This window comes from Erpetoichthys calabaricus, chromosome 4 (assembly GCF_900747795.2).
Source record: "Erpetoichthys calabaricus chromosome 4, fErpCal1.3, whole genome shotgun sequence".
Taxonomy (NCBI): Eukaryota; Metazoa; Chordata; class Cladistia; order Polypteriformes; family Polypteridae; genus Erpetoichthys; species Erpetoichthys calabaricus.
This window is the reverse complement of record NC_041397.2, coordinates 37,686,689-37,713,402: the sequence shown is the minus strand read 5'-3', so window position 1 is coordinate 37,713,402 and position 26,714 is coordinate 37,686,689. Positions and strand designations below refer to the sequence as shown.

The window sequence follows — 26,714 nt, the reverse complement described above, 5'->3', positions numbered from 1 at the left end:
GAACAACTGGAAGAAAGTATAAGGAGTATTATGTGATTGGAAGATTAAGTGAAGATTAAAGGTAAGGTTAATAAGACAGTGCTAAGACTAGCAATGATGTATGGAACTGATACATGGGCAGTAAAGGGAGAACGGGAGAAGAATTTGCATGAGACAGAAATATCAGAATCAGAATATCTTTATTGTTATTGTAACAAATACAACAAAATTAGGTACAGTCCCTGCGGTGTCAAAATATAAATAAATATAATTACAAAAGGATGTTTACATGAATGTTTAGATAGATGTGTGGAGTTACAAAAAGAAGTAAGTAATGAAACAATCAGAGGTACAACAAAAGTGGTAGAGATATCCAAGAAAGTATGGGAAAGTAAGTTGAAGTGGTATGGACATGAAATGAGGAGAGACAATGAATATGTGGGCAGAAGAGTGATGGGAATGGAAGTGCAGGGGAAGAGAAAGTGAGGGAGGCCGAGGTGGATGGATAAAACAAGATCTGAGGGAAAAGGGCCTGACTGAGAAGAAGGTGGAGGTGCAGGACCAAGCTGTATGGAGAAGGTTGATAAAGCACATCGACCATACATAAAACTGGGAAAAGATGGAGAGTGAAAAAGAAGATTAAAAATGCAAAATTAAATAAGAGCACTATATGTATCTTCTGTATGTAGTTTTACCTTCATATAGAATAATTAAGTTTATATTTACTGCATATTATATTTCATTGTTTTGCTGTGTTAGAGTATTTTAGTTTTGTTTTTTTATATGGCTTAAAAAATTACTAAATATACAGTAAGTAAAATTCCAGGATTTATCACGTACAGATTAACACTGCATATTATTTTTTTTAAAATAACACTCCTCATAATGTATATTCTTATACTGAAATTTGCAAATATTTCCAAATATAATAAAATGTGAAATTGTAGACTTCTTCCACATAATTTATATTTAAAACAAAAAAAAAATCTTTAATTTATATTTTACATTAAAGATTTTACTCCATTTCTTTATTTTACACAGAAAATATTTAGTAACCAACACAAAATCAGCAACAACTAAAGAAAAACTGGTATATTAAAAAACAATGAGTTTGCCCATATATTTATCCTTGTAAAAATAAAAGCTTTTCCTTTCTTTTACCGGACTAATATGTTGATCCATACATATAATTTAATATATTCTTTGCATTTATCAAAAAATAGGAATGTTGTTTACATAATTCCTTAGTAAAATGTGTTTTTTTTAAAAGAAAGCACCTTTACTGAATTTACTATATTCACATTATTCCTTCAGATTTTCCTTGTTTATCCTCTTATGGCACATTTAAATTCACATTTTCACATTTGTGAATTTCCCCTTGGGATTAATAAAGTATCTATCTATCTATCTATTTATCTATCTATCTTTATACCAATTAGAAACACAATGTTAAAAATAATTTCAAACCCATTAAATTAACAGATACATTAATATGCTCCATGATGGTCAAATATTCTTTTTGACTTATGGTTTCATCTACATGCCCTGACTAGAACACAAAAGTATGTTGGAAATGGAACATTGTCCTACGCTAGCGTTAAAATTAAACCAATTTTAGAATGAAAGACTGCATTTTGTTTTTCTCTTGTAATTCTGTCCAACACTTTTTAAATGTTACAGTAAACAAATCAGACATTCAAATAACAGGGTACAGTATTTTCCTCTGATATGGTCTGTTATCAACTGCTTCTACAAAAATGCATTAATGAAATTAAATTCAGATCTCTGTTGTCAGGTTATATGGTATGAAACCTACATCATTCTAAATAGAAAAAGCACATACCACAAAAACAATCATTTTAATCTATATAACTTATTAATAATGTTTACTAACATGAAAAAATTAAGACAGGAATGAAATCAATATTTAACGGAGACATCAAGAGGACTGAAACAGAAGAAAAGCCCATCTTCATAGGAGAGAAGTGAGGTAGTGATCGTCAACTTCATCAGATGTTTTTAAGCAGCTAAGGTGTACTGCTATCAATTAAATAATATGGTACAAGATGTAGTATTTTCTAACTTGAAGTGAAAGCTTATAATTATCTACCCCCACCCCAGTGTCTTATGGAAGGTACTACAAGAATGTAATGTTCTGGTGTTGTGTGCTGTATATCATTTAGTCACTGTATTCATGGAGCAAGAGTTGTATTTACATACCTGTCATTAAATAAACTCCATTCAACCTGTGCATTGGACTCAACTAAGGAAATCTTGTCTCCAATTTATACTTTTTTATAGATAGGATATTAAAATGCTGTCAAAGCTTGGCGAGTATCTTGTTTGGAAACCTGCATCTCCTCTATTTATAGATATTGCTGTCCCCTCAGCCTCATCACACTGTGATCTCAGACTAGCACTGCAATGCTTTGTAGTTACTGTAAGAGTGATGAGGTTGTAAAAAGAATTAACACCTCCAAACGTAAAGTCATACTATTTTCACAGTAGACAATGACTTTTTCCCCGCAGGTAATGAAAGTGTACCTGCCCCATGTTTAAGAGTCTGAAGTACATGGGAAACATTTTTTCCTAGTGCCCCATGATGCTTTGTGAGGCCATCTTGATGTCTCAGAGCTGTCTGAGCCATGTGTAGAACTTTGCTTCGGACATGAATGGTGTTGTGTCCTGATCAGTAATCCAGACTTCCATGATGTATATGTTAAAAACAAAAATAAAAAGACAGTATTTTCATATAACAGGTACTGTACATTAACTGACCATAATGAGAATAATTTCAGGTATGTATCAACTTACATACCGGTCACAGGGGACACAAGTCGATATGGGCATATATCAATAGTTATAGGGGAGAGGTCAAATATGATATACACTACAACATAAGATACAGTTACATATGTTTAAGTAAACCTTTTTTGTTCAAGATTATCGTTATTGTACAGTGGGACTAGCCAAAGTTGCATGTGATAACATTCACTGCCTTGCCACTTTTATATTGTTCGATAAGTTCTAACTTTTTGTAGCTACACATCCTGAAGGGGGGGTGCTGTGTGATGTGAAAACTTGTGAGGACAGCAATCTCCCTTGAAGGCAAAGAAGATGAGAAGTCGACTGATATACCAACATAAGCAGCTGATCAGTGGTCCTTAAAAGGGCCATTTATTGTTTCTGGCCAGCTGTAAAGTTCTACATCTTCAAAGGGGACTGGTGTCCTCACGAGTGTTCACACTGCCTTCTTTCCTTTGCCGATCTAACATGCTGTTCATCACACCTCTATGCACGTACAAGATTGTATGTAAGGAGCTGGCACCTGATACACTGTGAAACTGTTATCAAAATGTTATACAGTACGGTGTTCATTTCATTTTTAAAAGTACATATTAATATATAATATATAATATATAATGATAAACCCGTGGCGGACACCTAAGGTTCGAGAGGTGAAGCTCAAGCTGAAGAAAGAGTCCTATCGGGTCTGGTTGACCAGTGGGACTCCAGAGGCAGCTGAGGGGTACCGGCGGGCCAAGCGTGTGGCAGCATCGGCTGTTGCAGAGGCAAAAACTCAGGCATGGGAGGAGTTTGGGGAAGCCATGGAAATCGACTTTTGTTCGCCACCGAGAAGGTTCTGGCAAACCATCAGGCGCCTCAGGAGGGGAAAGCAGTGCTCCACCAACACTCTGTACAGTGGAGATGGGGCCCTGCTGACTTCAACTGCAGATATTATAGACCGGTGGAAGGAATACTTCGAGGATCTTCTCAATCCCACCAGTATGTCTTCCTTAGAGAAAGCAGAGCTGGAGGACTCTGGGGGGTTGGGGGGGGGGTATATAGGGGGCCCGTCCATAACAGGGGCTGAGGTCGCAGAGGTAGTTTAAAAGCTCCAAGGTGGCAGGGCCCCTGGGGTGAACAAGGTTCACCCTGGGTTCCTCAAGGCTCTGGATGCTGTGGGGCTGTCCTGGTTGACACGTCTCTGCAACATCGCATGGACATCGGGGGCAGTCCCTCTGGATTGGCAAACTGGGGTGGTGGTTCCCCTTTTTAAGAAGGGTGACCGGAGGATGTGCTTCAACTATAGGGCGATCACACTCCTCAGCCTCCCTGGTAAGGTCTATTCAGGGGTGCTGGAGAAGAGAGTTCAGTCGATGGTCGAATCTCGGATTCAAGAGGAACAATCCGGATTCCATCCCAGACGTGGAACACTGGACCAGCTCTACACCCTGGCCAGGATCCTGGAGGTGGCATGGGAGTTTGCCCAACCAGTCCACATTTAATCCACAATTAATAAATTTGCAAAAATCTCAAGTAAACTTTTTTCACATTGTCATTATGGGGTGTTGTGTGTAGAATTCTGAAGAAAAAAATGAATTTAATCCATTTTGGAATAAGGCTGTAACATAACAACATGTGGAAAAAGTGATGTGCTGTGAATACTTTCCGGATGCACTGCAGTATTAGGAAATGTGCTCAGTTTTTGTGCCTTTAATTATGTAATTATTAATTAATAATTTTAGTATTACTTTAAATCTCCAATTTGACAACTGACTTCTGATATAAAACTATATAATATTCTTAAATATGACTAAACTAATTGAGAGGCAGAGACGGCTAAAGTTAAATCTAACAGCACTGAGCTTAAGGCAGGAACCCGACACCCACACATTAACACAATTTTCATTATGCTATATACCTGGAAAATACTATGAAAAAATAACTTTTTTTTTTATCTTTTCTTGTTGTGTGTGTACTTTTATTTTGTTCACATTTCATGCTCAAGATACATTCTTAGCTGTAATTTGCATTTCTAGAATTCATCAGAAGCCTCTAATAATCAACATATAATAATTACAAAGTTAATATATTTTAGTACATGATATTTTAAATTACCGTTCTCCATTTGGTAAAGCCTTGTTTTTATGAAGTCTTTGATCTTCCATCTAAACTGCACAAATTTGTTAAATATTGGAGGTAAGTTAGCATGTCCTTGTGTAGAAATCAATGTATTCCTTATTAATGTATTAATTTGCTTACATAAGTAAAGCAATTCTGTTTTGTACCTATTTAGTCTATAAATGCCTTTCAAGTACTTATTAAATTGCATCTCTTCAACTATAGAAATTAAAACTGAAAATCAAAATAGGCACATTTCTTATAAAACCAAGAAAAATATTAAATTGGCTGTGTTTACACACTAATATTTAGTTAGAATAGGTTATCATAGACAGTAATATTTTGTGCCAACTTCACTCTCTTATATAGTGCTATTCAGTCCTGAGCATGTGCCTTACCAGAATTTTGTACCGCCAACCACCTGTAGAAGTTTGTCAACATTGCAGAAGGCTTCCAGGCCTTCTTTAGATATCTGCATAAGTAAAAGTGTTCATGAAAGCACTTGTTGCACATACTCACTCATTGACAGGGGACATTTTGTTCTAGATATGAAAGTTATAAATGTGCAGCTCATTCATGGGTGAACCTCACTAGCTTCATACAAAATAGGCAGAGTGATGGCTCTGTGGCTAAAAGGATCTGGGCTGGTAACTCAAAGATTGCCACCTCGAATCCTGGAATGCTATCTCCATTGGTCCCTTGAGCAAGGTCCTTAACCTGTAAATGCTCCAGGGGCGCTATACAAATAGCTGACCCTGCACTCTGACCCTAAAAGTCTGAGTAAGTTGAAGTATGTGAAAAATAAATTCCGAAAGCAAGAAACTGTAAATGTCAAACAAAGTAAATTATTATTATTAACTCTGCATTTTCAATATAAGTTGTTTTCTTCAGTTTGATTGCCCAATAAATGTCATCCTTAGCTGTCTATTCACTGCTGATTAACTTAATATTTGAGTGTTACTACAGCTTCCTGGTCATTTCTGTGTGATGCTGATTAATCTGAACATATGTTTGTAGTTCAACAACAAAGCGGCAGAGCATCACACACAGCAAGCTAATTATGATTACTTTAGTGATTCCCATGGTTTTTTATTAATGTACCTATTCCCATTCACTGCAGCAGGAAAACAGTATCTTCAACTGAAATAGTGAGCAGCATATCTAATTTCAAACACCACCAATGAGCAGCATCTAACTTGATGATGTGACAGCGGATATTTTGTGCCAGTATGCTTACGACATATTAGCTGTTAGGTGGTGAATGGGTGAGATCTTTAATGACCACAGAGAGTCAAGACTTTTATCTTTCATCCAAAGGATGGCAACATTTTACAGCACTGTGTCTCCATAACTGCACTGGGGCATTGGTATCCACATTCAGACCACAGGGTAAACACCCCCCTACTAGCTTCGCCAGCACCTCTTCATGCAGCAATCCAAGCTTTTCCTGGTTGGTCCCCAATCCAAGTACTGGCTAGGCCCAAACATGCTTAGCTTCAAGTGGATGACCTGTTCTGAAATGCATGTGGTATGGTACTTTGAGTCTTACTGTACCTTGTAATTGAAATAGAAGAAATATATAAACCAAAAAATAAACTGCTGCTTTTTTAATAATTTAAAAACCTTACTATAGAATGTTGCTTAAGTAGCAAAACATGTAATTAACCTGCGTATTTGTTCTCAGGAGCTTCATTCCTGTGAGAGGTAAAAATGTAATTAAATCTCACGGGAACAATTTTTCGAAATATAATCTTCTCACACTCTAGTTTCCACACAAATCAGCTGGTATTTTACATCTGCTTAACTAAGTGATACACTCTTTGATGGTATGTTGCTTTTAATTATCATTTAAAGCTTTCCTGCTTTCAGATTATTTTTTCATCAAATATAACATAAAATTTAACATATTTAACATATGTATGTTGATTATAAAAAGTCATTATTGTGTTTACAGTATAGTGTTTAATATCTATTTAGTCCCATTCATTAAATCTTTCATATTTTTAATAATGCTGTTATCTTTTTCAGATACATTGCAACACAAAAAAAATGATAATACGCTCAGAATCCTCATCAGAAGTGAACATGACATTTGTAAAACCGCAGGGGTTTTACATTGGTGGTTTTAAGTCTTTATGGTATTCTCAGTATTATTTTGTATTCCTGTCACTTGTTTACCTGGTCACATTGCTCTCCAACTTCTTACTTATGGCCATTATTGTGTTTGTACACAGTCTGCATACACCAAAGTATATCGCTATATTTACCCTATCAGTCATTGATATAAGTTACAGCACAGCACTTATTCCTAAATCAGTGGATGCTTTTGTTTTCAATACCAATTTTGTTCTTTATGAGACCTGTTTAACTCAAATGTTTTTTGTGCTGTTTCTTTCTGCAATGGAATCAGTTTCAATTGCCATTTTATCTTATGACAGATTCATTTCAATATGCTTTCCTCTACAAAGTAAGAGAATAAATACAAATACAAGAATGTTTATAATTATTGGTCTGTCATGGATCATTCCTTTTGCAGCATCGGTGTCGTGTGTCATTTTAATTACTCGCTTGTCATTCTGCAGAACAGTAGTTATTAACAGCTATTATTGTGACCATGGGCCTATAGTCAATTTGGCTTGTAATGATAATACACCCAACTGGATAGCCATTTATTTCGGTGTGGTTGGTTTTTTTTTTACTCCCTTAGTATTTATCATTATATCATATGCATGCATTATATATGCTCTTTTAAAGATTACATCTTCAGAAGGCAGACATAAGGCTTTTAAAACATGCACTACTCACTTAACTGTAGTAGCAATCTTTTACTTGCCGCTTCTAATCATTTACATGATGTCCTGGTTAAAATTATCTGTTGACACCAACACCAGAATTTTCAATGTATCTATAGCTGCTTCGATTCCTCCTTTACTTAATTCAATTGTATACACTTTAAAAACTAATGAAATAATGGAAGAAGTTAAAAAGATCTTTAAAAGAAAAATAACAAATAATTTTACATTTCATTAATGTAGTGAAGGTATTACTAATGCCAAATGAAGTGAATCCATTTAAGACATTTGTGTACTTGTACATTAATACATGGAATAAATAAGTTAATTTTCATATTTTATTGCTTTGCTGTTTTTCACAGTTTTGTGACTGTTTAAAAAAAGAATATTACTCGATGGAAGAAGTACAATCCCAGACTTAAAAATTCTGTAAATTTGTTTTTTATTTTCATCCCTTTAGTAATTTTCTGTATTCATCTACAGTTCAATTCTGCAAATAAATGCTTCTTTTTTAAGATCAATAATGCTTTTATTTTTTATTTATATTAATATATTAAGATTTATGAAAAAATATTTCCTAATGTTTTACTTGTAGTTTTTGGTTTCTTGCAAGTCATTTTTCTTTAAAATTGAAATTTGAATGTACACCTTTTGCTTGAGGTTTATTGCTGCTTTTTGTATATGTTATACAATAACATTTTGTCATCAGCAAGCAATTAACAAGAAGAAAAAAAAAAAGTATATTAAATTTGCAAAATTATGGCCATGAGGTAGATTCATGAAATGAATTTAAATTCTCGCATAATTAACATTTAAATTTTACTAATGGTCAAGAATAATGAACTACACGTATACTTTAGTTTTTACATATCTCTTTAACAAACTGGGTTGTTTAAATCCATTCATCTTTTTATTCCTACTAAACTCTCATTACTCCTTTAAACTTGCCTGGATTATCGTCTTCCAGCACATTAATCCTTCACCAATGAAGAACCTGACTTTTAATATCATTTGAAATACATTAGATGTGCTGTATAATGGTCTGATCATCATTCTGTTTTTTACTTTCATCTTTTACTACTGAGACAAGTGCTGCCAACATGACAGACTCAAAAGTATATATAAAATAGAACAATGAGCAAAGTCTGCCTGAAAGTGAAACTTGTTTAAGCGTAAAATGTTCATATTCCTTTTTCCATTTGGTTTATTAAACGTTTCTCCCATAATTCTGTCCTAAACCATTTATATTTTACTTATTAAGTTAATAATTGTAATTATTTAATGAATACATTAAAAATTCATATACTAGTGTGCCCTGCTTTCTTCTGAATTGGGTGTCATACATGGGCAGACTTACAGGAATGGAGCCTCAGGGCCTAAACCATTGTTTGTGCCCCATCTAACAATTATTAGGGCCCCAGAAAAACTAGGATGTATTTTCAAAGCTTAGGAGTTGCCTAAACTTAAATAGGCACTACACAAGAGCAGCAAGTAGTATGCAATACGGGTATAGATGGCTACAAAAAACAAAGAAGGAAAATCTCAGATTATGAATAATGTATATGTATACATTAAGATCATACATATATAAAAATTAATGAAAATAATTTTATTAAATACATTAAAAAAACAACGTAATTGTATGTTTTATTTCAATTCATTGTCAAAGAACCTGTTGAAACTGTAACAGGTATTTAAAGTACATAGAATTTCTCTATTTGGGCATCAGAGAACAATTTGTGCAAAGTGACAAATAACAAATTGCAAACACTTGACAAGTAAGTTGTAATACTTTTTAAACAAGTTTTACTGTGCAAAAGACGTTTCAAGTGAAGGTTTTGTTGATCAGCATGTTTCAGCTTCAGATTATACTCAATAAATTTAAAGAAAACTTTGCTCATTGTGGCTGACATCAGATCACATATACACTTGGAATTGATTTCTTTGTGTGTTGATGTCTCATTGTTATGCATGTTTGTTGGGCTGGCATAGTGACCATTATATCTAACCCTCCGTCACTTATGAATACATTGAAATTCTGTAAGGGATCCTCTGGATCCGATACATCTTCTGTGCCCTGGAGATCAGTAAATAGCTTCTTTGAGTGCCGCCCAGCACTCTAATCACACCACCCCTATGTTCAGAAGTAGCATCAGAGGTTTACTGTTTGTACAAAATTATTACATTTGTATGCTTTACAGTCACTAGAATTAGAATCTATAATGCTATCTATGGCAATTTCTGAAAAAACTGTCACTATTAAACCATGTCAAATTGTTTTCTTCTGCATGCAGTTTCAGGTTGGACAACCCTTATGCAGCAAATGCTGTCTAACAGCCTCTCTTGATTACTACCTGTAGCTCACTGGAGATGCATAAACTTGTGATTATGTTGTGAGAACGTGTAGCGGTGGACAAGTTATCTCAATAACAACTGTGAAGAGGTTAAAGAGGACTCATTCAGTCAGCCTAGGAGCAGAATGTTTTGTTATACCACCTCTTTATTTGAAAATAGTGTCAGATTTTGTGCTTGAACCAGACTAGGACTGGGAAAAATGTGGATGTGGGTGTGAATGGTGTGCGTGACTGAGAATGATGGTGGATGTGAATTTTTTTTTAATTCAGTTTTATTCTTGAGTGTTCCTGCTCACACTGAATTAGTATGCACCTTTTGGTCCATGATGCCAAAGCCGCACTGACAAAAAAGAGAGACATAGGTATATATGACGTTTGCAATAATTAATTTTATGACCTGTATAGTACATTTCGGAAAACATTGTTGCACTAATGCAACATTATATTCATTCGCATACTTTCATGCGGCTGTAGTCAGTGAGTGCAGTTTTTTTTTTCCCGATCTTGCCCATTTTGGTGCATGGTGGTGTTTCTTTTGTACTCCTGGAGATGCATAGGACAGAACAATACAGAGAGGTCAGTTCCGTGCTATATACAATCTTCAAATTCAAATGTTAACAGTTCCCACACACCCAAGGACCGTCCTTCCTTCATTTACGACATGGGTACCTGTTGCAACATACACACCTCTCTCTATGCTGTGGTTCTTATTACACTGAAGAAGCACCTGACACTGAACTTTCCTTCCTGGGGGAAGCGGAGGTCTTGGAACAGAAGCTCGTCGATGTTGCATCCTCTTTTCTTTTTCCATCGCCTTTTCTTGTAAGAAGCGACAACAAAGTACCTTTCCAAGCACTTCACTCCAAGATAAACACTGAGCACTGAGAACCTTCTTTGTGAATTGAACTGCGGCAGTGGGCAGGGGGATGGGATATCAGGCTCCTTGCTGTTTGTGCTTATCAACACGTTTACAACACAAAAGACTGACTGAGAGGTGTGAAGGGATTTAAGGTGGGCCGGGATTATGAGTTTTTTCGTAGACTTTGGTAATTCTAGTGTTAAAAAGTCCAAATGCTAAGATAGTATTTTTACAGGAGACTCACTTATTATGCAAGAACCAGTTGTAAAGAGAGTGGTCTGGCCAAATTTTTCACTCTAGCTATACAAAGAAAACCAGGGGCATGGGAATCTTAATATACAGTACTTTCCCTTTTGTAGTGTCAGATGCAATATCTGATTCTGAAGGGCAATACATTAAGGTGATGGGAAATTTACCTAATACTAAAATGATTTTGATTAATATCTATGCACCTAACACGGATGACAGAGCTTTCTTCCAAAATGTATTTGCATCTATCCCTAATGTGAACACTCACAAAATTATAATGGCCCGAGACTTTAATCATGTTTTAAATTCAGACCTGGCTAGATCCTCAGATATTATGGTGATAACATCTAATATTGCAAAGATAATTACACAGTTTGTAATGGATCATAATCTATCTGACCCATTGTGGTTCTTAAATCCTAACCTAAGACCATATTCCTTCTCCTCACCCGTACATCATTGTTACTCAAGAATGGATTATTTCCTCATAGACACTAATTTTTTGCCCACTATCAGATCCTGTAAGTATGACATTATCGTTATCTCTGACCATGCCCCCTCTGATCATGGAGCTTAAATTACTGTGTCCTACACACTCATCACGTAGCTGGGGTCTTAATCCCCTGTCATTAGCTGATAAGAACTGTACAGAATTCATATCCAAGCAAATTTATTATTTTTCTTGAGACAAAATAATCCTTGGAGGTCTCAGAAGGTATACCTCTGGGAAACTCTGTAGGCATTTATAAGAGGACAGGCTATTACATATCTCACAAACATAAACTGTAAACCAATGACCTATTATCAGAATAGGTCTAGAATACACCAGGTCTCCAAATGAGGCATTCAATAGGAAAAGACAGGTTTTGCAATCACAATTTAACTTCTTGTTTACTAAGGAAATGGAACAGCTTATCTTTAAATTGCCACATCATTATTAGAAAAGGCCAATAAGATCTTAGCCCAACAAATCCACAAGCAGGAAGTCCTTAACACTAGAATTACCAGAGCCTACGAAAAAACTTGTAGATCCGGCCCACCTTAAATCCCATCGCACCTCTCCGTCAGTGTCTTTTGTCCTGTAAATGTGCCAATAAGCCCAAGCAGCAAGCAGCCTGCTATTCCATCCCCCCACCGCCGCAGAATGTGCACAAAGTTCTCCAAGCTCATGCCTTGATTATCTGGGAGTGAAGTGGTGGAGTTTTAGAGGGGAAATAATAGATCATTATTTGGAACAAATGCATTTCATGTGTGTTCCATTTTAACAATAATCTGTGTAAACACATTGTTAAAACAGAAACGTTTTTCATATTTTAGTAGTAAATGACAAAATGTTGGCATAAACTACTGTATATAATGTGTGAAGCCTGAAGTCCAAAGATCAAATAAACACTTTCACAAAAGTTTCAAAGACAATACAACAGCTTCCGTGGCGTAGTGGTAAGATTTGCTAACTTGTAATCAAGAGTCCCCGATTCGATCCCGACTGACTCCTATATTTACCGTTTTCAGTAGTGAGCTGCTCTTATTGTTAATATTATACAGTAAACACATACATTTGGTTTGTGCCTGTAACAGACGGTGTACATTTATAGTACTTGTAAAAGTTACATTTTTTTTTCACTTTTATTCTCTCAGTCACGATCACGATACATACTACCGCCCTAGGAATCTGATGCTGTTAGTTTTTATTTGAAACTGGAAATAACTGTAGATATGAGTGGTGTTTTGAGGCAATGGAACTGGACGTTCTCTGATCTGGATGGATAAAAGCTGACACACAAACGCTGGTGAATCTGCCTTCTTTGTATCTCACCGTCACTTGATTTTTTTTAATTCAGTTTTATTGAGTGTTCCTGCTCACACTGAATTAGTATGCACCTTATGGTCTATGAAAAACAGAGATATAGGTATATATGATATTTGGAATTATTCATTTTATGACCTGTATAGTACATTTCGGAAAACATTGTGGCAAAGATGCAACATTACTCATATTATTCATATTCATTCACATAACATCTTGCGCTTGTAATCAGTGATTGCGTGTTTTTTTTTTTTTTTCCGATCTTGCCAGTCCCCACATGTTGCTGTATGGTGCTGTTTCTTTTGTACTCCAGGACATGCAGAGGAAAGAATAGTACAGAGAGGTCAGTTCAGCGCTATATACAATCATCAGATTCAAATGTTAACAGTTCACACACACGCAAGGACCGTCCTTCCTACATTTATGACATGTGTACCTGTTGCAATGCGCACACTTCTCTCTGTGCTTTGGTTCCTATTACATTGAAAGGACACTTGACGCTGAGTCAGTTTACTTTCCTGGTGAAAGCGGCTGTCTGGAACAGAAGCTTGTCGATGCGTTGCATCCTCCTTTTCTTTTTCCATCACCTTTTCTAGTAAGATGCAACAACGAAGTTCCTCTGCAAGGTGAGCCATGAACACTCTTCTTTTCTCAGTGGCCCTGTACATGCCCTGCACAGTACATGTGCGCTGATCACTGCCAGGTCAAGCTTGTTATAGCGCACAGCAACTGGCCACCTGCTTGTTCCTGCTTGCACTAAATAAGCTCACGCCTTTTGGTGCATGATGTCAATGCAGCATGGAGAAAAAAAGAAAGAGACAAATATATGGGACATTGGGTATAAATTTATGGTACTCCTACACTTTTTTTCATTATTATTCTATCAATCACGAGCACACTGTACCAACTCCGCCCCTCCTGATCTGATTCTAAGTAACAGCGCCAGCATAAATTCACACCCGATCTGACGCTGTTCGTTTTCAAATAATATTGTTGCATTAGTGCGATGATGTTTTCTGATTGGTACTATTTAGGTCATAAAATGATTTCTTCAAAATGTCACATATATTGTCTCTTTCTTTTGAGGTGTGTAGTAGAAACCACAGCACAGAGAGAAGTGTGTGCATTGCACCAGGTACACATGTCGTAAATGTAGGAAGGACGGTCCTTGCGTGTGTGTGAACTGTTTAACATTTGAATCTGATGATTGCATATAGCGCTGAACTGACCTCTCAGTACTATTTTTTCCTCTGCATGTCCTGGAGTACAAAAGAAACAGTACCATACAGCCACGTGGAGACTGGCAAGATCGGGGGGGGGGGATGGTAAAAGCACGCAAAACACATGGTCACTGATTACCAGCGCAAGATGTTATGCGAATGAATATGAATATTATGAATAATGTTGCATCCGTGCCACAATATTTTCAGAAATGTACTATACAGGTCATAAAATGTATATTTCAAATATCATATACAGTGATACCTTGAGATACGAGTTTAATTCGTTCTGTGACCGAGCTCGTAAGTCAAAATGCTTGTATCTCAAATTAATTTTCCCCACTGAAATTAATTGAAATGAGATTAATTCGTGCCAGCCCCCAAAAAACCACCCCAATTTTTTGTTAAATGTTTTCAACATAAAAAAAATGTATTTATAATGAACAAATATTGTATACAAACAAAATAAAACCTAATACATAAAAGAGGATCTAAAGAAATAAACAAACGTTGGCAAAGCCGATTAGCGTATTGTAATGTTTTTTTCTTTCACTTCAGGCTTCACACATATAGTTTATGCCAACATTTTGTCATTTACTACTAAAATATGAAAAACGTTTCTGTTTTAACAATGTGTTTACACAGATTATTGTAGAAATGGAACACACATGAAATGCATTTGTTCCAAATAATGATCTATTATTTCCCCTCTAAAGCTCCAGCATTTCACTCCCAGATAATCAAGGCATGAGCTGGGAGAACTTTGTGCACGTTCTGCGGTGGTGGGGGGATGGAATAGCAGGCTGCTTGCTGCTTGGGCTTATCGGTAAATTTATAGGACAAAAGACACTGACAGAGAGGTGCGATGGGATTTAAGGTGGACCGGATCTACAAGTTTATTTGTAGGCTCTGGTAATTCTAGTGTTAATGCAATAATAGTAACTGACAATGTAGATGCAGATAAAATTATTGACCATAAAAATATAACAGACACATCTAGAGAGTACTATAAGTCTTTATATTCTACTCAGCTTAAAGAAGATAAGACACCATCTAACGAGTTTTTTGATTCATTACAGATACCACAGCTACTTTATTCTTAGTGCTGCTGAACTAGATAAACCTCTGACACTTTCAGAATTACTAGATGCTATAAACTCACTTCAAAGTGGGAAAGCAGCCAGCTCTGATTGCTACCCAGTGGAATTTTACAAAAAATTGTCAAACAAGTTAGCTCCACTATTATTAGCAACGTTTATAGAAGCTAAAGTAAAAAAAAAAATTCTACCTCAAACTTTTGGCCAAGCATTAATTACCATGTTTCCTAAGAAGAACAATGACCTACTACAATGTGCATCATACACACCATTCTCTCTTCTGAATAGCGATGTTAAGATACTTTCCAAAGTTCTAGCCAGAAGGACTGAGAAAGTGCTTCCTTCTGTAATATCACAAGACCAAACAGGATTTATTAAAGGCAGTGTGGTAATGTGCCTTACTGGCATTACCTGTAATTAAATAAAATTTGTCAAGTGTCCTCTGCAGTGTTGAGAGGCATTTGTTTGGGATAAAAAGTTAAAGTATAAAGAAAGGAAACTTGCCTTTTTCCTTTTTATAGAATACAGATAGATGTCATCTCTGACCTTATTAGCGCCTTTTGGAGAGTGTCGTGGTAGGTCTCGTGTAGGCAGGAGAGACAGCCTTGCCATTAACCGGCCGGGATGGCATTGTCGGTCCTCCACTCTTGCGTGTGCCTCCCTCGACTCCATAACGCTAAAGGAGTAACAGAAAGTGAGAAGCATCGTAGTATTCGTTTACCGCAGTCTAGAAAAGGGATCCCATGTGCTTATGTTAACTTAAGGCAGAAGCGCAGGTTGCGTCTCAAAAGCCGGTACAGCTATGCGCGTGTGCGCCGGCTGCTTGAACTATTATAATATTTTTGCAGGGCAGGAGACGCCACTTCTTGCACATGCGTTCTTGTCATCGCGTGGTTGTAGAGAGATGACGTAGGACAGCTTAATTGGTCGGCACAAGGGCGCCGAATATAAAAGGGACTCATGGCCCCTAGAAGTTGGTTCTCTTTTCTGACTAGATCTTCTTGGAGAAAGGTACTCAGTAGAACAGCTTTTGAATTTACCAAGCATTATGGCTTGTGCCTTGCTTTTTGTAAATATTTGTTCTTGTATATATACATATATATATATATATATATATATATAAATATCTCTGGAGTAATTTTGGTGGAGGTATTTATTTGGGTTGTGGCTATTGGTGCACTGTTTATTTTTGTTTATACACTTTTTCTGTATTTTGAATATTTTTGTTTTGGTGAATCCTGTATACACTGTTTGAAGGAGCAGCTTCCTGACTTGGAGCACTGTGGAGGAAGACAGCTTCATTTTGGTTCGTGTATATATGGTTTTCACTAGTTCACTGTATGCAGTATTCTTTTTCATTTGGGACTTTCATTCAATACTATAAATACTGTATATAGCCACTATTTTTGGGCTTCATCTACTTACTGTTTTTGTGTGTCCTTTTGCGGTATTGGACTGTGTATTAATATATAAACAAGTAAGCCCGCGATTCGCTAGCGAATCGGAAATCCAAGAATGGCAATCAGTTTCTTTTCCGTCCGATATCTGGATGGATGACATATCATGGAGGGTGGGTGCATCTGGGGAAATGTCATTTCATTAAATAAGCATATCTGTACTAAAGCGGTTTCGTTTTGTGGAGACGTGATTCCATTGCCTTTGCTGACACCGACTGCTGGCAGAGTGGAGCACAGCAAGTTTAGGTTACAGGTTGTGGTGTCCGTGTGCCAGCCACTGAGTCTGGGAAGCCGCTGGGTTAGAGTCTGTGACCGTTATGTGATCTATATTACTGGCACAGTGGATTAGAGCAAGTGTAGCTCACAGGTTGTGTTGTTTGGGCGCCACCTACTGACTCTGGGAAGCCGCTGTGTTTTGGGAAGCCGCTGCGTTTGACTCTGGGGCAGGCGCCACGGCGCATTATGTTGTGTTATTTGGGTGCCACCTACTGACTCTGGGAAGCCGCCGCGTTTTGGGAAGTCGCTGCGTTTAACTCTGGGGTGGGCGCCGCCGCGAGTCTAGTTTACAGGTGGTATTGCTTGGGCGCTTACAGGTTGTGTTGTTTGGGCGCCACCTACTGACTCTGGGAAGCCGCAGCGTTTTGGAAAGCCGCTGCGTTTGACTCTGGACTCTGGGGCGGGCGCCAAGGCCGCAGTGCGCATGCGCCTCGGTGCGTCCGCCGTGCATATATTAACTGTGGTTTAGTAAGATAGATTCTGCAGGACATTATTTATTTTCTTTAAGTGCACCTGCAAATAAAACCTCAGTTTATTTTTCAAAAACCCAACCCTTTTTGTGTCCATATCTGCCTGTCTTACACTATCATCCTGGTCACGCTCGGTCCCACATACTAGACACCTAGAGTGTAGGCTGGTGTTCCTAATTCCCACTACACGGGGTGTCACAGGCAGACACTTAATTTCTAACCTTAGAGGTTTATTTAATACATTTACCCATTATGTCTAACACCCCAGAGATCTTATTATCTTTAGATGCAGAAAAAGCATTTGATATTATTGAATGGGACTATCTATTCACCATGTTGCACAAATTTGGGTTCGGCCCAAACATATGTGCATGAATTAAACTACTTTATACTAGTCCAGAAGTCTCAGTTTGTATTAAAAATATTTTTTTCAGATAACATCCCACTACTCAAAAAGGATACCCCTTATCACCTTTGCTCTTTGCAATTGCCATTGAACAGTTGGCTGCATACTTTGGAAACGCATAAGAGATAAAGGGGATTTTCAGAGAAGGACTGAAACAGAAAATATCACTAAAGGCAGATAATATGGTACTGTATTTATTGGACCCACAAAATTCTGATCTAGCAGTTCTAAAAGCATTAGGAGATTTTCAAAATATATTTGAACTTAAAATCAATTTGAATAAAAATATGCTCTTTCCAGTGAATTGTCTAGCATGTAATATCAGACTGGACACCTTCCCATTTATCTTAGCAGGTCAGTTTAAATATCTAGGGGTAAATATTACAAGTAAATATAAAGATCTTTTTCAACAAAATTTTGTTGTCTGCATGGAAAAAATTAAACAAGACCCTCTACCTTACATTAGCAGGGAGAATCAATATTGTTAAGATGACCATCCTTCCCAAGCTGCTCTTCCTATTTCAAAGCATCCCCAAATTAAGTTAACAAATCAGACAGTCAGTCAGTCATTATCCAACCCACTATATCCTAACACAGGGTCACGGGGGTCTGCTGGAGACAATCCCAGCCAGCACAGGGTGCAAGGCAGGAACAAACCCTGAGCAGGGCGCCAGCCCACCGTAGAGCACACACACCCACACACCAAGCACACACTAGGGACAATTTAGAATCGCCAATGCACCTAACCTGCATGTCTTTGAACTGTGGGAGGAAACCGGAGCACCCGGAGGAAACCCACACAGACACAGGGAGAACATGCAAACTCCATGCAGGGAGGACCTGGGAAGTGAACACAAGTCTCCTTACTGCGAGGCAGCACCACTACCACTGCACCACCGTGCTGCCCCAGTTAACAAATCATTTTTTTAAGAAATTAGACTCAGGCATAACTTCATTTACCGGGAATTTGAAACATTCACACTTCCAAAGGGTGACTCTACAACAACCTAAAGCAGAAGGGGGCATGACACTACCCAACTTTTAATTTTATTACTGGGCGCAAATATACAAGCTGTAAAGACTTGGACATTGACACAAATTGATTAATATCCACAAGTCTGGTCTGCAATAGAAATAAAATCTTTATATTCCCTGTTCTGTGCCCCAGTTAATATAAACTACTGTCATTACACTAAAAATACAATTACCCTTCATTCTCTCAGAATATGGAACCAATGTAGGAAGCACTTTAACAATAGAATCATTTTGGGTGCATACACTGTCAGCATGGCACTGCCAGATCTGAACACTAGCATGGCGAATTGCTTGCGTACTAAAGTCACTTTAGTCGCAGGTGGAAGTCCCATTTTACTTATAGTGCCAAGCAGAATTGTGTTGTGGGTTACAGTTCTGCGTTTGTCCAGAAACGGCTAAATAAGCTTTATGACCACAGACTCGGAAAGCTTTTGCCCTTGGGTTGTAACTCAAAACACAGTTCTCAACAAAACGTTGCCAGATGTCCGAAATCACAGCAAACCTGTCGTTTTTCACATGTTCTGCACAGGTGTCTTTGTTGCCTATGCACAAATGCCGCATGATAGTCTGATAGCGGTAACAGAAAGAATGGAGATAAACGCCATCAACTCAGAGTGGGAGAGGTAAGTTTATTGTACCACATGAACATCACTGACAGAATAACACTGAATAACAAAAAAAAGTGCTAATTTTTACAACTAGCCAACATTTACACCAGGTGTTACAGACTCGAATCAAATGTATGTTTTTATTATATTACAGTAATAATAATAGCAGCTCACTACTCAAAATGCGGAGCACCCAGTCTCGAACCTGGGAACCTTTTGGTTACAAGGTAGCAGTTCTAACCTCTGTAACATCCAAGAATACATATCGATTGACATTTGAGCTTGGGTTTTTAACTCATTGACAGCAACATGTAAATTGAATGATTTTTTTTTTTTTTTTTACTTTGGTTATACTCTTGAATAAAAGCGCAAGTGTTTATTTGATATTTGGACTAAAGTCTTCACACATTATGCATTTCACATCATTATTAGTATGACATGGAAAAAGTTTCTGGTTTAGGTATGTGTTCAGAATTTCTTGTCTTGAATTTCCTTTCCTCCTACTCTTACACAGATCATTGTAAGCACGGAACACACATGAAATGCATGTATTCCAAATAAAGATATACAGTATTATTTACCCTATACAACTCCAGACACCTCACACATAGAAAAACTTTTTGCCCAAGTTTAGCTTGGTCAGTTAGTAGTGTTTAGGGTGTAGCAGGCTACTTGCTGCTTGTGCTGATCGACACATTTGCAAAACAAAAGACAGGCGTGAAGTAATTTAAGGTGGCCTGGGATTACAAGTTTTTTTGTAGGCTTCAGGGATTTTAGTGTTAAAACAGAAAACCTTTCATCTGTTGCACCTCTACATAACAACCACAATTTTTTCACCCTCTCAAACATAACTCTTTGTCTTAACTCTTCAATCACACAATACTCCCAATATCTTCTTCTAATTTTTCCACCCCACTAAACCCTGTGGATTATCTCTGCATCTAGTCTTCCTCTTGGGCTACCACTGATTATAGATATTTAAATTTATCCACTCCTGCAGGTTAACTTCTGAATCCTGATTATCATTAAACCTCATATATTCTGTCTCCTTCCTATTTATATTAAATCGTCCATCTTCCATAGCCTTTCTCCATCCTTCCAACTTCCTCACCTCTTCCTCTTTTCTTGTGCTATACAACACTATATCATTCATTATACCTAAATATATAATTAAAATAGATTTCAAATTTGTATGTGGCATTTCACATACTAGAGTTTATTTTTCCTGCCTTCAAAATCTTTCAAAGCATATATTGTAATTATATATTGTAGGTGTACAAAGTGAAATAAGTGGCAACTGGTAATGAGGCAGCATTAATGTTCAATTGTTAATCTAATCGTGCACTGATGTTGGTGACCATAAAATGCTTCCTAAATTTAAGATGCTACTGAATCTTCAGCAGCATCAGGGTAGGACCTACAGTAATTCATGTTTTTATTTACCAAATGGTCAATATGTTTGTATAATATTCCATTTATGCATTGATATTGTATAACAAAGAGATTTTCATTGTTTTTTTCTTAAATATTAATCTTATATGTATTATTAATATTACTGGTATTATACAAGTGAGAAAAAACAGATGAACAGTCATACATTGATTATAACTACATACATTATATTGTATTACAGTAAGGGAAAAATATTATACTAATCAGCTTGGAAGTATATGAAATTAATAATGCACTCTGAGTGTTGACAGTCATATATTTTTAGAAGTCAACTCTTAATTAACTCTCTCAGGAGTAGTTCAGTGCAATATAATGATACAAAAGCATCTCTGAAAGTTATTTAATCATGTATGTGCTTTCCAGATAAAATATTAAAACTATAAGGTTTTACATTTTTTGCATGTTTATTTCAGGTTTATTCTGGAATATCTACATAAACTGAAAGGTATAGTAGTAAAGTCTTGTTGTTTTGAAAAAGAATTGTTCGTACCTGGGATAAGATGAAAAACTTGTAAAGTGCTTTGCAAACACCAAGGATAACATCTATTTAGTTTACTTAAGGTAGAAAAAAAAAGGCTCAAAAATTTAAACGAACAAATCATGTCATTGGTAATAAATATGACTTTTGTGCAGCCACAAGGGTTTAACATTGCAGGTTTTCAGTCTTTACTGAACTATCAATATTTCTTTATATTTTTGTTAGTTGTCTATATGACAACACTGTTTTCAAATGGATTTCTCATGGCAATAATATTATTTGTAGACAACCTTCACACTCCAAAATACATTGCTATATTCAATTTATCTATTATAGATGTAGGTTACAGCACAACAATTATACCAAAATCTGCAGAGGTTTTTCTTTCTGCTTCTACTTTTGTTAAATATGAATCATGCTTAACCCAGATGTTCTTTGTGCTGTTTTTTTCTGCAATGGAGTCTTTTTCGATTGCTATATTGGCATATGATAGGCTAATATCAATATGCTTTCCATTGCATTGTAAAACAATAAACACAAATTCAAGAATGGTGTCGATTATTGTAATTACTGGAACTGTTCCTTTAGTAGCTTCTGTGATTACTGTTTATTTATTAACACATTTATCATTTTGTAACTCTGTTACAGTTAACAGTTATTACTGTGACTATGGCCCCATGTTTAACATGGCTTGTAATGATAACACACCCAACTGGGCAATGGCATATTTCAGTATAGTTGTGTTTTTCTGTGGTCCTTTGACTTTTATTCTTATATCCTATGTTTGCATAGTAGTAACACTGTTAAAAATAGCATCTGCTACTGAAAGGCAAAAGGCGTTTAAAACTTGCATTGCCCACTTATTATTAGTAGGAATATTTTTTATACCACTCCTAGGGATTTATATCACATCCTGGGCCAAAATAGCTGTCAGTGTAAATACAAGAATTTTCAACACCTCTTTAGCTGCTGCTCTACCTCCACTGTTGAATCCAATTATATATACTTTAAAAACTGAAGAAATTATGAATGAAGTTAAAAAACTGTTTAATAGAAGACTTTTGTCTGTTTTTTAATGGATAAAGAGACTAATAACTAAAAAAAACAACAAAACACTGGATTAATGAATTGTGGCGCTATCAAAAAAGACATTTTTAAACAATATTTAAATAAAAACAATAAACAAAGAAAAAAGTGTAAGCTGTATAGTTTAATTGTTTCTCGCTAAATAATGAAAATGCAGACAGAGATAATAAAGTAATTATTTAGTAGAAAAAAATGTTGAATGAGATTTTTTTTAATAAATTTCAAAATTACATGTAGTGACAAAACCACAGGCAGTGCAATGCTGTGGCAGTGATTTATTATTATTATGCTTGACTTCAGAGTGAAAAGGTTAGTGGTGATATCATTCCCACAGTTCCATCAAGGTTAATGGTGACTACTGACCTCTTATACTATGTAACTTATTTGCTTGACATATGTTATTGATGACAGTCATTTTTAATTGGTTTAATTTAATTCATGGAGTGGGGGTAATTTATTTTTTTGCACTAGTGCCTAAGTAATTCTAGTTATGACACTAGTTATATGTACAGTAATTCTTTCTAAAACGAACTGAATGGCAAACGATAAAGATTGTTTTGAAATTATACATTTTCAACTTATATACAAATGTTTCAACGATCATGTTATTCATCTCTTATTAAGTGTAGAAACCATTTGATCTTTGTTTATCTTTTACTGAAAGTCATGACCGTATTAAAAAAAGTTTTATTAAGTAACAAATATTTATCTTACATGGCATTATAAACACTGTACCATGTATCCTCTCAGAAACCATGCTTGCACTGTTGAAAACATAATTGTGTATATTCTGGTTTAGAAGGTAAAAAATTGTAAGGAAACAATCAAGCAAATCGAATAGTTAAAAAAAACTATCAACATTGTAAAGCATGCATAAAATTTATTGTAATGAAGTGTTTCCATTTCATCAAAATATTATATTGCTACCATTACTTTTTACAATATTTTTAAAATTTTGCATTTCAGATTAACTAATTTATACTATAAATAATGTACCTATCTTATAAAATTTTTCAACATTACAGTCAGAACAACATATTTGTAAGTTGCTCTTTTACATGTATATAAACTATTTGCTTGTACTGTTCCATATTTGTTCATTATGAATATGTTAAAAGATGCACAAAATCATTCAGGTAAACATGTAAATGACTTGTTAATTGTTACCTCTGTTTCAATATAACATATATTTTAAACTATTTGGGGTTCACTAATTTGTTGCTTTTTTCATATTGAATTGTCTTAAATATATAATTGAATATAACTGAGATTGTGGAGGCTGATACTGCTGTAGGGATCAACCTAAAATTTACAAGAACAGATCAATGTACTATGTCTTTTTTGGTTGATTTTGAAAAATGATTCAAATAATAACCATAAACTTAATTAAGTTGCCACTTGTTCTAAACACCCTGTTATTGGTTTAAGCAGGCTGGTGTTTTGAAGAAAAATGTGTTTTAGTTCAGAAAAAAATAACTTTATGACCGTGAATGTGAAAATGTCCTATGTGATTTTGTCATATATATTCTCAAGCAACGTACTTTATGTAACTCAGTGCAGACATATGTCATACAACTGTTCACTGCAATAACATTCTTTTATAATAAGTTTATAAAATATAAAATAACATCATCACTTCATCCTAATATTTCCATAAAGTGGTTGGTACATCTGGCAGAAGTTTTCTCCTGGAATAACCACCAAGTCGTGGTGTGTACCCATTTATAATACAACAGTCAAATGAAGTAGTTGAATGAGTTTAGCAGCAGGATTATTGTTGATGCATAGATTGCAACTGATTCTGTTAGGAACAGCAGAATCCATAAAGGGGGAGCTCTTCAACATACTACTGTGGATAGATTGGGATCCGCAACAGGCAGTCACTTTAGGAACTGCAGATGCCCCCAAAACACCTTGGGATAGATGAAATCAAGCTACATAAATAAGAAGGGAAGTGACCATATTATGTCAAAATAAATGAAAGAGTGGACAAAGGGGTTTGGGGCATCATTAACTTCAGAAGTGATTCAGAGTATTTATTTTTCTTTTAAAAAATTTGTAACTCTTAATTTGATCATCTTTCCCAAGTGTTAAGTAATTAAGTACATATGCCGGAATGAGTTAATAAAATATATCTTTAACCATTGTCAAGTCATTTAATGGCTGTACAAAATAACACAGTCTGCAGAAATGCTACCTGTCAAAAAATTTCAAGTACTTGGACAAAATATTTGTAAGAAAAAATGGATATCTTTATATTCTTGTGGACAGAAGGCTTGTCTCATACCTTATACCACTGATTTATTCAAGTATAAAGTTATGTGATAAGGGCAGGCACTGTTGTGTAGTGGCTGCTTGTAAGGTGCTATACTGTAAATTGCTTAGTTAACAAATTGTAGAAAATCAATGTAAACAACTTTACTATGCTTCACTACTTGTAAATCACCTTTGAATTTTGGAGAGTGAAATATAAAAATTAAACATTAAAAGCTGTAAAGGGTGACTTGACCCTCTTTCAGGTTTAACTTTAATTTGAGTGTTCCTATTTTCCCAAATAAACATGAGTTCCCTTTTCTTCAGTCCCCCAAAAGTTTCTTTGATAAATATAATTCTTTATTTATTTTATGTCAAACACCCCAAAAATGCAAAGTAAGTATTCTTTGAGTGTTAGTAACTCTGATCAATCTCTCAACTGGTGGGAACCAATATCAAACATTGTAATATTTTTTTGCAAAAAACAACATAAAACTCTGCAAACACAATGATTGGCATAATGGCAAGATAAGCAGATATGCCTGAAATTTCTTTGGCTTTTTTGTTTTCTTCAAGCCCTGTCCTGACTCCAATCCTGCTTCTTTCACAAGGTACAAGTGAAAAACTCAAGCAATCCTGGACCCTTGGTCTCAATAGGAAGCAAGCTGCACAATAGTTCTCTGGGGGCCCAGTTCCTCAGTCCTGATTTTCCAAGTAGTAACAATATAGTTTGTTAAAGGAACTGGAATAAATCCTCAAAAGTGTAAATGCTGGCACTCACAGAGGAATGAGATCGAACAGGTGGGTGAGGTGAATATTGGACATCCATCCATCCATTATCCAACTCGCTATATCCTAATTTCAGGGTCACGGGGGTCTACTGGAGCCAATCCCAGTCAACACAGGGTGCAAGGCAGGAAATAAACCCCAGGCAGGGTGCCAGCCCACCGCAGGGCATACACACACCCACACACCAAGGATAATTTAGGATCGCCAATGCACCTAACCTGCATGTCTTTGGACTGTGGGAAGAAACCGGAGAACCCAGAGGAAACCCACAGATACGGGGAGAACATGCAAACTCCACACAGGGAGGACCCGGAAAGCGAACCCGGGTCTCCTAACTGCGAGGCAGCAGCGCTACCCACTGGAGTAAGTCTCTATTACTCCAACAAATAAAAAAAGAAATCCTACATTGACCATCTTACTCAGCTAAACTGAGCCAAGCCTGTTACTGCTGAAATTGGTACTTGCCAGAGTCACACCTTTTCCAGCCAGAATACATAATAGAGCATCTTACCACTGGTCAGGGTAGACATGATAAAACAATGTGCCAAAAATGCTGGGACTTAACTCACTGAAAGTTTTAATTCACTGATAACACTCTACACACATTGAAAGTCAATGCCTTGCACTTGGTGAAACGATCAGGGAACAGTTGCTTATATAGTGACCACTGCCCTTATCAGGTCCCTTCTTCAAGGAACTTGAAGTTTGATATTTTCTCAGAACCCACAAATGTAAAATTAACATTATTTTATTTCAGGGTTGCACTGTGGTTCAATGGTTAGTACAGCTTCCTCATAAATCCAGCATCTTTTAGGACATGATAACTCTAAAGAGCTCCAGGCTCTCTGCAACATTGAATTAGATTAAGCTAGTTTGAGAGAATATGCTTTACTTTTCAGGATTTCTGAGAAGTGTAGAATTTGATCAAATGTTCTTGTCTCTCATTTAAGACTAGTAGTTACTTCTTATGGTAGTTAGAATGATTTGGGTGGCATTTGAGTTTAATTATAATTGAAAGCCCTAACCATGTTAACACTAGAATCCCTAAAGCCTATGAAAAAATTTGTAATCCCAGACCACCTTAAATTGCTTCGCACCTCTCCTCATCAGCGTCTTTTGTTTTGCAAATGTGTTGACCAGCA

At 36.2% G+C, this 26,714-nt stretch overlaps 1 protein-coding gene across 1 annotated transcript; it reads left to right on the top strand.

Moving 5' to 3' along the window:
• The first annotated feature begins 21,584 nt into the window (after window positions 1-21,584).
• LOC127527427 (olfactory receptor 1571-like) lies at window positions 21,585-22,520 on the top strand. Its single transcript, XM_051926147.1, has one exon. The coding sequence runs from the start codon at window positions 21,585-21,587 to the stop codon at window positions 22,518-22,520; it is 936 nt and encodes a 311-aa protein (XP_051782107.1).
• Window positions 22,521-26,714: the final 4,194 nt, after the last annotated feature.